General features: G+C 41.3%; 1 protein-coding gene across 1 annotated transcript in view; it reads right to left on the bottom strand.

Annotated features, from left to right (window-relative positions):
- Nucleotides 1–12970, bottom strand: part of LOC126095266 (fat-like cadherin-related tumor suppressor homolog) — an 892347-nt gene that overhangs the window by 153896 nt on the left and 725481 nt on the right. Inside the window, exon 9 of the mRNA XM_049910026.1 lies at nt 7296–7509. Within this exon, the coding sequence (XP_049765983.1) occupies nt 7296–7509 (214 nt within the window). The remainder of the gene's footprint in view (nt 1–7295; nt 7510–12970) is intronic.

The following is a 12970-nucleotide window of genomic DNA, read 5'->3' as shown; positions in this document are numbered from 1 at the left end:
ATCTATTTCTTCATCATCTGCAGAGGTAGTTGGCATATAAACTTGTACTACTGTAGTAGGCATGGACTTTGTGTCTATCTTGGCCACAATAATGCGTTCACTATGCTGTTTGTAGTAGCTAACCCGCACTCCTATTTTTTTATTCATTATTAAACCTACTCCTGCATTACCCCTATTTGATTTTGTATTTATAACCCTGTATTCACCTGACCAAAAGTCTTGTTCCTCCTGCCAACGAACTTCACTAATTCCCTCTATATCTAACTTTAACCTGTCCATTTCCCTTTTTAAATTTTCTAACCTACCTGCCCGATTAAGGGATCTGACATTCCACGCTCCGATCCGTAGAACGCCAGTTTTCTTTCTCCTGATAACAACGTCCTCCTGAGTAGTCCCCACCCGGAGATCCGAATGGGGGACTATTTTACCTCCAGAATATTTTACTCAAGAGGACGCCATCATCATTTAATCATACAGTAGAGCTGCATGTCCTCGGGAAAAATTACGGCTGTAGTTTCCCCTTGCTTTCAGCCGTTCGCAGTACCAGCACAGCAAGGCCATTTTGGTTAATGTTACAAGGCCAGATCAGTCAATCATCCAGACTGTTCCCCTGCAACTACTGAAAAGGCTGCTTCCCCTCTTCAGGAACCACATGTTTGTCTGGCCTCTCAGCAGATACCCCTCCATTGTGGTTGCACCTACGGTACGGCCATCTGTATCTCTGAGGCACGCAAGCCTCCCCACCAACGGCAAGGTCCATGGTTCATGGGGGGAAGACAGACATATATACATGAAAACACAAAATATGTAAGGGCAAACAAAATAAAATAGCTCCACTCCTGTAACTTCACATGAACAAGTGCCAACAGAAATATCATAAAAGTTGAAGTACTCATTAAATCTACTGGTATAACCAAGTCCTTTCTCTGAAGATTGAAGGCAGAAAAGCATAAGGACAGAGGAGTGTAAAATGTAATCCTCTTCGTTTGAGGCCCTTATTTGGAACCACACATGTGCATGAAGTTTAAATGGGATATCACAATATTTGCAGTGCATTGGGGAGTTTTCTGTCTCTGTCTCTCATGAGATGCACACTGATGTTGGTAATGTTTAGCTACCAACAGCTTTAGCAACTAAGGGCATAATAAATTAACTTGTTACATTATACAAACGAAGTTCATATGTTCTCACATTTCATTGGAGGGTATCCTACAACATGCCTGGTTTTATTACCTCACAGTAACACAGTTGCCATTACCCATGACCCCTAAGAGTTTGTTCCATCATCATCACAGAGACAGTACATTACTAGTGGATTATGACATGAAATTGTTAAGTACCTCGGGATTGTCACATTTTGTAAAATTACCTTATAGTTTCATAAAATGTAACCAATATATGCTTATCTCCATTTGGCCACTGCCATGTGCATTTTCTTCTGCTTGTATGGAATCATGAGGACAAGGGTGGAGCTGGGTGTGGGACAGGGTTTCGCAGACACTGAGGCCAGGATCAAAAGTTGTGTAACAAGAACAACTCCCATCCTTGTGATTGAGAGAAGTGGGTGTTGAGGGAAACGATCTAGATGTCACAGATTATATATTGAAGTCAATTCTGAGTTCGAATATAATAAATTTTCTTGAGACCAAGAAGCTTATGTCCACAATCAGCATGGTTTTAGGAAGCACTGCTCATACAAAACTCAGCTTGCCTGTTTCCCATGATATACTGTGTACTATGGATGAAGGGCTACAGGCAGATTCCATATTTCTAGATATCCAGAAAGTGTTTGACACAGTGCCCCATTGCAGGGTATTAAAGACGGTACAAGCATGTGGAATGGGTTCACAGATATGTGAGTGGCTTTAAGACTTCTTAAGTTATAGAACCTAGTATGTTGTTCTCATTGGCCAGTGTTCATCAGAGACAAGGGTATTGTCAGGAGTGCCCCAGGAAGTGTGATAGCCTGAAATAAGTTCTGCAGAAATTTTTACGAAGTCTCAGACGGTGTTCAGGAAAGATAGATTAAGCAGAATTGGTGGTGGAGTGTTTGTGTCTGTCAGTAGTGGTTTATCTTGTAGTGAAGTCGAAGTAGATACTCCGTGCGAATTGGTATGGGAGGAGGTTATACTTAACAGCCGAACTAAGTTAATAATTGGCTCCTTCTACCGACCCCCAGACTCCGATGATATCGTTGCGGAACAGTTCAGAGAAAATTTGAGTCTCATAACAAATAAATACCCCACTCATACGGTTATAGTTGGTGGGAACTTCAACCTTCCCTCGACGTGTTGGCAAAAATACTTGTTCAAAACTGGTGGTAGGCAGAAAACATCTTCCGAGATTGTCCTAAATGCTTTCTCCGAAAATTATTTCGAGCAGTTAGTCCACGAACCCACACAAATTGTAAATGGTTGCTAAACACACTTGACCTCTTAGCCACAAACAACTGACTGATACAGGGATTAGTGATCACAAGGTTGTTGTAGCTAGGCTCAATACCGTTTCTTCCAAATCCACCAGAAACAAACGCAAAATAATTTTATTTAAAAAAGTGAATAAGTGTCACTAGAAGCCTTCCTAAGAGACAATCTCCATTCCTTCCAAACTGACTATGCAAATGTAGACGAGATGTGGCTCAAATTCAAAGATATAGTAGCAACAGTAATTGAGAGATTCATACCTCATAAATTGGTGAGAGACGGAACTGATCCCCCGTGGTACACAAAACAGGTCTGAACTCTGTTGCAGAGGCAATGAAAAAAGCATGCGAAGTTCAGAAGAATGCGAAATCCTGAAGATTGGCTAAAATTTACAGACGCGCAAAATTTGGCACGGACTTCAATGCGAGATGCCTTTAATAGGTTCCACAACGAAACATTGTCTCAAAATTTGGTAGAAAATCTGAAGAAATTCTGGTCGTATGTAAAGTACACAAGCAGCAAGACGCAGTCAATACCTTCGCTGTGCAGTGCCAATGGTACTGTTAACGACGACTGTGCCACTAAAGCGGAGTTATTGAACGCAGTTTTACGAAATTCCTTCACCAGGGAAGATGAATGGAATATTCCAGAATTTGAAACACGAACAGCTGCTAGCATGAGTTTCTTAGAAGTAGATACCTTAGGGGTTGCGAAGCAACTCAAATCGCTTGATACGGCAAGTCTTCAGGTCCAGATTGTATACCGATTAGGTTCCTTTCAGATTACGCTGATACAGTAGCTCCCTACTTAGCAATCATATACAACCGCTCACTCACCGATAGATCTGTACCTACAGATTGGAAAATTGCACAGGTCGCACCAGTGTTTAAGAAGGGTAGTAGGAGTAATCCATCGAACTACAGACCTATATCATTGACGTCGGTTTGCAGTAGGGTTTTGGAGCATATACTGTATTCAAATATTATGATACGTAATCAGCATGGTTTCAGAAAACATCGTTCTTGTGCAACGCAGCTAGCTCTTTATTCACACGAAGTAATGGCCGCTATTGACAGGGGATCTCAAGTTGATTCCATATTTCTAGATTTCCGGAAAGCTTTTGACACCGTTCCTCACGAGCGACTTCTAATCAATTGTCTCAGTTGTGCGACTGGATCCGTGATTTCCTGTCAGGAAGGTCACAGTTCGTAGTAGTAGACGGCAAATCATCGAGTAAAACTGAAGTGATATCAGGTGTTCCCCAGGGAAGCGTCCTGGGACCTCTGCTGTTCCTGATCTATATAAATGACCTGGGTGACAATCTGAGCAGTTCTCTTAGGTTGTTCGCAGATGATGCTGTAATTTACCGTCTAGTATGGTCATCTGAAGACCAGTATCAGTTGCAAAGCGATTTAGAAAAGATTGCTGTATGGTGTGGCAGGTGGCAGTTGACGCTAAATAACGAAAAGTGTGAGGCGATCCACATGAGTTCCAAAAGAAATCCATTGGAATTCGATTACTCGATAAATAGTACAGTTCTCAAGGCTGTCAATTCAACCAAGTACCTGGGTGTTAAAATTATGAACAACTTCAGTTGGAAAGACCACATAGATAATATTGTGGGGAAGGTGAGCCAAAGGTTGCGTTTCATTGACAGGACACTTAGAAGATGCAACAAGTCCACTAAAGAGACAGCTTACACTACACTCGTTCGTCCTCTGTTAGAATATTGCTGCGTGGTGTGGGATCCTTACCAGGTGGGATTGACGGAGGACATCGAAAGGGTGCAAAAAAGGGCAGCTTGTTTTGTATTATCATGTAGTAGGGGAGAGAGTGTGGCAGATATAATACGCAAATTGCGATGGAAGTCATTACAGCAAAGACGTTTTTCGTCACGGCGAGATCTACACTCCTGGAAATGGAAAAAAGAACACATTGACACCGGTGTGTCAGACCCACCATACTTGCTCCGGACACTGCGAGAGGGCTGTACAAGCAATGATCACACGCACGGCACAGCGAACACACCAGGAACCGCGGTGTTGGCTGTCGAATGGCGCTAGCTGCGCAGCATTTGTGCACCACCGCCGTCAGTGTCAGCCAGTTTGCCGTGGCATACGGAGCTCCATCGCAGTCTTTAACACTGGTAGCATGCCGCGACAGCGTGGACGTGAACCGTATGTGCAGTTGACGGACTTTGAGCGAGGGCGTATAGTGGGCATGTGGAAGGCCGGGTGGACGTACCGCCGAATTGCTCAACACGTGGGGCGTGAGGTCTCCACAGTACATCGATGTTGTCGCCAGTGGTCGGCAGAAGGTGCACGTGCCCGTCGACCTGGGACCGGACTGCAGCGACGCACAGATGCACGCCAAGACCGTAGGATCTACGCAGTGCCGTAGGGGACCGCACCGCCACTTCCCAGCAAATTAGGGACACTGTTGCTCCTGGGGTATCGGCGAGGACCATTCGCAACCGTCTCCATGAAGCTGGGCTACGGTTCCGCACACCATTAGGCCGTCTTCCGCTCACGCCCCAACATCGTGCAGCCCGCCTCCAGTGGTGTCGCGACAGGCGTGAATGGAGGGACGAATGGAGATGTGTCGTCTTCAGCGATGAGAGTCGCTTCTGCCTTGGTGCCAATGATGGTCGTATGCGTGTTTGGTGCCGTGCAGGTGAGCGCCACAATCAGGACTGCATATGACCGAGGCACACAGGGCCAACACCCGGCATCATGGTGTGGGGAGCGATCTCCTACACTGGCCGTACACCACTGGTGATCGTCGAGGGGACACTGAATAGTGCACGGTACATCCAAACCGTCATCGAACCCATCGTTCTACCATTCCTAGACCGGCAAGGGAACTTGCTGTTCCAACAGGACAATGCACGTCCGCATGTATCCCGTGCCACCCAACGTGCTCTAGAAGGTGTAAGTCAACTACCCTGGCCAGCAAGATCTCCGGATCTGTCCCCCATTGAGCATGTTTGGGACTGGATGAAGCGTCGTCTCACGTGGTCTGCACGTCCAGCATGAACGCTGGTCCAACTGAGGCGCCAGGTGGAAATGGCATGGCAAGCCGTTCCACAGGACTACATCCAGCATCTCTACGATCGTCTCCATGGGAGAATAGCAGCCTGCATTGCTGCAGAAGGTGGATATACACTGTACTAGTGCCGACATTGTGCATGCTCTGTTGCCTGTGTCTATGTGCCTGTGGTTCTGTCAGTGTGATCATGTGATGTATCTGACCCCAGGAATGTGTCAATAAAGTTTCCCCTTCCTGGGACAATGAATTCACGGTGTTCTTATTTCAATTTCCAGGAGTGTATTTACGAAATTTCAGTCACCAACTTTCTCTTCCGAATGCGAAAATATTTTGTTGAGCCCAACCTACATAGGTAGGAATGATCATCAAAATAAAATAAGAGAAATCAGAGCTCGAACAGAAAGGTTTAGGTGTTCGTTTTTCCCGCGCGCTGTTCGGGAGTGGTGGTAGAGCGATAGTACGATTGTGGTTCGACAAACCCTCCGCCAAGCACTTGAATGTGAATTGCAGAGTAGTCATGTAGATGTAGATGTAGATAGGACCACTGTTATTCTCTGTATACATAAACAATTTGGCAGACAGGTTGGGCAGCAATCAATGGTTGTTTGCAGATGATGCTGTGGTGTATGGTAAGGTGCTGAAGTTGAGTGGCTGTAAGAGGTTACAATATGAATTAAGATGAAATTTCTAGTTGGTGTGACAAATTGCGGCTAGCTCTAAATACAGAAAAATGTAAGTTAATTTGGAAAAATAAGAAAAACAAATGGTAATGTTCAGATACAGTAACAGTTATGTCCTGCTTGACATAGTCACATCATTCAATGTCTGGGCATTACGTTGCAAAGTGATACGAAATGGAATGAGCATGTGAGGATTTTGGTAAGAAAGGCGAATGGCTGTCTTCGATTTATTGGGACAATTCTAAGAAAGTATGGTTCATCTGTAAAGAAGACCACTTATAGCACACTACTGCGATCTGTTCTCAAGTACTGCTCAACTGTTTGGGATCCGTACTAGGTTGGATTAAAGGAATCAATCGAAGACATTCAGATGTGCCCTGCTAGATTTGTTACTGGTAGGTTCGAGCAACATGCAAATGTTACAGAGATGCTTCAGGAACTTAAACGGGAATCCCTAGAGGGAAGGTGACATTCTTTTCAAGGAACACTGTTGAGAAAATTTAGAGAAGCAGTATCTGAAGCTGACTGCAGAATGATTCTGTTGCCTCCAACATACATTGCACGTAAGGACCACGAAGATAAGATACAAGAAATTAGGGCTCCTGTGGAGGCATATAGACAGCAGGTTTACCCTCGTTCTGTTTGTGAGTGGAAAAGGAAAGGAAATGACTAGTAGTGGTGTGGGGTACCCTCTGCCAAGTGCCGCAAGGTGGATTGCAGAGTATCGATGTAGATGTAGATGCAGATGTAGATGTTGTGCTCAGCAGTATGTTCTGCCAATGGGTGGACAGCTTTGCTCTTTGCCACAGTTTGGCCATCAGCTTGGTGCTCAAGTACAATTCTGTGCAGAATTTAAAGCATACCTGGTATATTACATGACTGATTTCACATGTGGCCTTGCTTCTGGTAGCATAGGATATACCTGTGAGGTGCCTGGAGGTGGTTGGGCTGGATGGGTGCAGTGGACAGGTCTTGCAGAGTGATATCACCCATGATACAAGAGGCTGGGAGTGGGTGAGGCATAAGGATATGCTACGGTATTTTGTATGGTAGGTGGGTGGCAGAATACCCCTTTGGAACATGTGAGAATGTTAGAGGGTAAGATGTCCCTGATGTCTGTGTTAAATGGTATATATGCAATTACCTTCTATGCTGTACCATAACATGTCTCCATCCTCATCCTTGGCCTGGATTAGAGCAACAAGGAAACCCACTGGGTCACTCTCAGTAACTTGCACATGTTGATTAGGGTTTATAATTTGTGGAGCATTAGGTGATTCTGTAGGGACAGGCTCCACAAGCACAGAAACACGCATTGTATGACTTCTTGGTGGCTGTCCACTATCCTGTGCTCTTATCTGAAACAAAATTTAAGTCAATTATCATCAAACACTCTCAGAAGATTGATCAGTCTAAGAGTGACAGTAAAAGGAATCATACGCTATTTTCTGCTAAAAACTGACACGTAACAAAAGGCAACAACAAATTAATGATAGTACAATAGTAGAAGATCCTGTGTAAAGATACATTTGAATTTTAGAAACTGTGATTAAAGAATGACTTACAGATTTTATCCCACCAGTCCCATTTGGACAGGAGGAAAGAAGAAGGAAATAATTGTTAAATGGAGAGAAACAGAAATACTCTTGTACAAGTTACAATCCACAGCTCATAATATAAAAATGAATATGAATTGTACACCAAAAAGTAACACAAACAAAATAAAAGAGACAATAAATGAGGATCAGTAATGTGAATGAACCCAAAAAAGAAGCCTGGAATAAAAGACAACAACTGTGGAGACTCAAGAAAACTATCAAGCCTAAGGCAAAGGTAAAGATTTGTAAATGTGACTGTGATTAATGAGACATAAGAATATGGCGGAACACTCTGCACTATTTAGCTTTGTCTATACACCTATAGCAAAAGTGTTCCTTACAGCTATTTGTATGTTTTGAGAGGCATAAATACATGTTACTGAATACTTTTCTTTAATATTTTTGTAGCATAAAAACAGAAATCCAATAGTCATTTACTAATTTCATTTGTGTCCATTTGAACAAGTTTTTCCACAAAATTCTCACTAAGCGGTCTTGTTATTAACTTTACAAAGAGATCTCTTGTGCAAGATCTATCCTGCAATTGTTCACAGTGCAGACCTTAGGTTTGGTGTTACTCAGTGGAGAATGTGAACCGGTGTTATGCTTAAGATATTTCAGCTGCGAGCACTGATGCAGTTGTTCCACCTTGCCACATTACACTGAGTTCTCACCATGCCTCTCTATTATGAGGAGGAAAGCACAGACCATATCTTGCAGGTGTTTGGCTTCGGGTGGTTAGCATCATAATAGAGGTGGAGTGTGTTCAAAATGTGCATCAGTTCCTCTTCTACCTCTGAGAAGCTCAAACCTAAGATGCCACTGCTGACTGTCAGTGTATATGAAATGCCTGGTGCGATATGGTATTAACTGGGCATTTGTGCACACATGTACAGTATTGCTGTCAGAATGCTCCCTTGTGATAACTCACTCATCTGTATCCTCCATGTACTCTTGATCTCACTCCCTACACAGACTGAGATGGAATCTCTTGTTGTAAAAAATTGTGCCAATCAACGATTTTGGATGATGGTCTCTCATCAGATCATAATATTTTCTATTAATTTATATCACTTGGTACTAACAGAGGACTAATTTAACTTTCTTTTAAGGTAAAATGCCAGAACCAGCCATTGGCTTATATTAACTTCTTCGAAAACAAGTTACCAAATATCTACTATTTTCCTGTAGGACCTTTTGGCTACAAATCCATAGACTACTTCTATCTCCTGCCTTTTAACTTTTTCTTCTGCCATACAATCCTACAATATTCTTCATATTGTCTTTCTCAATATTTTTCTTTCCTTCTTCAAAGCTCACAATATGTACATTCTGCACTCTTCATTTCCTTGTGTATCTCTTTTGCTTTCAATATTGTCTCTCTACTGAGTAATACTTTGACTTTCTCCTACCTATCACGATGTGAGTTAAAGAAGAAGCAGGACATCAACACACAATTTTAAACAGAGAAACTAAATTTTGAAACCTATTCCACGTAAGAGTTCTTTTGTTTCCAGCAATTTTACAAAGCTAGTTTGTGCGTATATTTATCACATTGAAACAGATTACCTAGCCAGTACTCAACTTCACAAGGAGCTATTTCAACAACTGCCAATAAGGAACACCTAAAAGTGATAAAATTTTCAAACTTTTGGAACTGTCATGTTCCTTTGTTAGGGAGAAAACAGGGATTGGTTGGGGAGGTCAGTTAGACCATAGGTTAATAGGGACTCTTTCCTCCCTGATGGAGGAACATAAGACTTCCCTAATCTTAGAAATCTTTTCTAATTTTAAGTGTATCAATTGGCATTACTAAAAATTTTGTTTCCTGAAGTTAAGCACAAGCCATCTGTTCTAGCTCCCTATAATTTAAAAGTTAGGCCACCCATTCTAGCTCCTTATAATTTTAAAATTTTTCAATTACATTTTCCTATAATATAACTGTTTATTAAACTGTTATTATAAGGCTTAGCCATTTGGTGATACATCACCACCAGGATTATAATAACTTGAACCACAACCATCAAACAAACCAGAAATATTTAGAATTAATTCTGTAGTCAGAAAACCTGTGTCACAGAAAAGGAAAGCATAATTACTTGAATCCTTGCAGCATTGAGAAACACTGAGTAATTCAGGAAAGTAAGGAAATACTGATTACTGAGAACATTATTTTGCAAATTGTGGTTCACAGCATTTCCACAAAGAGTTCAATATCTCTTGCAGTATAGAGTTTGGTTTAGTTATTTGCATGTTCCAGGAATCACAATTGCAATTTTTTGCCATGACACTGAACAATTGTGTTTGAAGTTAATTTTGCTATGTCTTTCAATTCTTTACATCACTGGATAGTAGGTCAAAGATTTTTACAGCTGAATACCACACTTTTTTCTGTAATGGGTAGTGCTAGTCATTTCTCCTTCTACTATTATATTCATGAATGAACACAACAATTATTCTTATTACACTCTTCTGAGTTACCTCAGAATATGATGCTATAAATCAGAAAAGTTAGCCAAGTTTTGAGATTTTCGTCTCAGACATCTAGTGTAGTTTATCATCAAAAATAATCAATTGTTAAATATAATGTAATTGAATATAATAGAGGGAAACATTCCACGTGGGAAAAATATATCTAAAAACAAAGATGATGTGACTTTCCAAAAGAAAGCGCTGGCAGGTCGATAGACACACAAACAAACACAAACATACACACAAAATTCTAGCTTTTGCAACCAACGGCTGCTTCATCAGGAAAGAGGGAAGGAGAGGGAAAGACGAAAGGATGTGCGTTTTAAGGGAGAGGGTAAGGACTCATTCCAATCCCGGGAGCGGAAAGACTTACCTTAGGGGGAAAAAAGGACAGGTATACACTCGCACACACACACATATCCATCCACACATATACAGACACAAGCAGACATATTCAAAGGCAAAGAGTTTGGGCAGAGATGTCAGTCGAGGCGGAAGTGCAGAGGCAAAGATGTTGTTGAATGATAGGTGAGGTATGAGTGGCAGCAACTTGAAATTAGCAGAGATTGAGGCCTGGTGGATAACGGGAAGAGAGGATACATTGAAGGGCAAGTTCCCATCTCCGGAGTTCGGATAGATTGGTGTTAGTGGGAAGTATCCAGATAACCCGGACAGCGTAACACTGTGCCAAGATGTGCTGGCCGTGCACCAAGGCATGTTTAGCCACAGGGTGATCCTCATTACCAACAAACACTGTCTGCCTGTGTCCATTCATGCGAATGGACAGTTTGTTGCTGGTCATTCCCACATAGAATGCGTCACAGTCAGTTGGTAAATCACGTGATTTACCAACTGACCTGCCTACACTGTGACGCATTCTATGTGGTAATGACCAGCAACAAACTGTCCATTCGCATGAATGGACACAGGCAGACAGTGTTTGTTGGTAATGAGGATCACACTGCGTCACAGTGTAGGCAGGTCAGTTGGTAAATCACACCTGAAATTCCCTGAAATTTTCTTGATTTTTTTCCAGGTACCATGTAATTCCTAGGTTATTCCATGTTTTCCAAAAGAATCGCCAATCTGTAAAAGCAGAAGAAAGGGAAGAAACATGGCACGAGTACCTCGAAGAGCAGTGTAATGGGGAAGAACTGCCCTGAAGTGTGATAGAAGAGGAGGAGGAGGAGGAGAAGGAGGAGGAGAAAATTGATGTACAAAGAGGTGGTTCTGTAACATAGTCAGATTTTGACACAGCACTGAATGATCTCAGCTCAAAGAAGGAAGATGGAGTCACTAATAAACCTCCAGAAAATGTAATATTATCAATAAGGGATTTAGAGATAAGTATTAAAATTACTGGGTGATTAATCTCACTCCTGCTTGTAAACTGCTGACAATATATACGTAAGAACAGAAATAAAAACTAACAGTGTGCTGAATGAAGATTAGTTAAGTTTCAGGAAGGAAAAACACACCAGATAAGTAATTCTGACATTGTACTTGGTGATGGAAAGTAAAGTGAAGAGAAATCAGGGTACCTTTATAGAGTTCATACATCTTTAAAAAAATCTACGATAAGAGTAGGGAGAAGAATGAAGATGGAAGAAGGAACAATGGAAGTGAAAGAAAAAAAGTATTATGAATACAAGTAATATCAAAATTTATTGCGATAGTGCAATAAATTAATTTTATTAGATCCTGCTTTAGGAACAATAGCAGTAGATGCATATTTTTTATTTGAGTTTGTTATACTTCACATCGTCTAAAAATTCTGCCATTGAACAGAACCAGTGATGTGATAAAAATGCTCTTAGGAGTTTGCAAAAAAGTGAAAATGAGGAAATAACTTTTATTTTATGTGTCAAGCCATTGTACATTTGTATACCACTGTTTGTAGTGGAGGTCCTTACTGATTGAAGACTGAGTTTGTCCTTTTGTTTGGTATCATGTTCATGTACATTAAAGGTTTTATTTATCTATTTTAAATTCTCTTACACCTATTTACGTTTCTAAAATAAAAATGCAGGGGAGTGTGAGGGTCAGACTTTTGAAAGAGGTATCTCTCTGTTGAGCATGGTGCATTGCTCCTACAGCTCTCAGTTTTGGGTCAAGGACATGACTGAGCTAGCAGTTGTGCTACCCCAGAATACAATCTCATACTTTAGAATGTTGTGGAACTGAGCAAAACAGGCAATTCAAACAGTGTGGGAGCCTGATTTGTGTGCAAATAAATGCAGACTTTCTTCAAAATCACATTCATTTTTTGTTGTTGTGTCTACCATTTAAAATCATCTTGTAATCAGATGCCTAAAAAATTTTGGTTCCATGACCTACTGAAAGGATTGGGCAACATGTCTGGCTTAAGGATAAATAGAGCAAATACGAAGGTGATGAGGAGTAGCAGAAAGGAGAATAATAACTTACTTGACATCAAAATTGAAAACGACACACTTGTGGAAGATATGGTCGGCAACTTCTTCAACACTAATAATGGGTACCATGGGCAATTTCAAATTTTTACCCTGATCAGCTGTTATTTTGTGAAGGGAATGTCATGCACAATGTAGTAACCAGGAAACTTATGTTAATTAATTTAATGTAAAATACTGTATTAATGACTTTGAATGTAAATACTACAAAGTGCTTTGGTTCGGTTCATTAGAAACGAAATGATCAGTGAAAGCCGGTGACTATGAAATGGAGGTTTATTATGAAACAATTTTTCTGCTACCAGTCATAATTTTCT

This window comes from Schistocerca cancellata, chromosome 8 (genome assembly GCF_023864275.1).
Source record: "Schistocerca cancellata isolate TAMUIC-IGC-003103 chromosome 8, iqSchCanc2.1, whole genome shotgun sequence".
Lineage (NCBI taxonomy): Eukaryota > Metazoa > Arthropoda > Insecta > Orthoptera > Acrididae > Schistocerca > Schistocerca cancellata.
The sequence above is the reverse complement of the archived record's forward strand: the minus strand, read 5'-3'. Positions and strand labels throughout refer to the sequence as shown.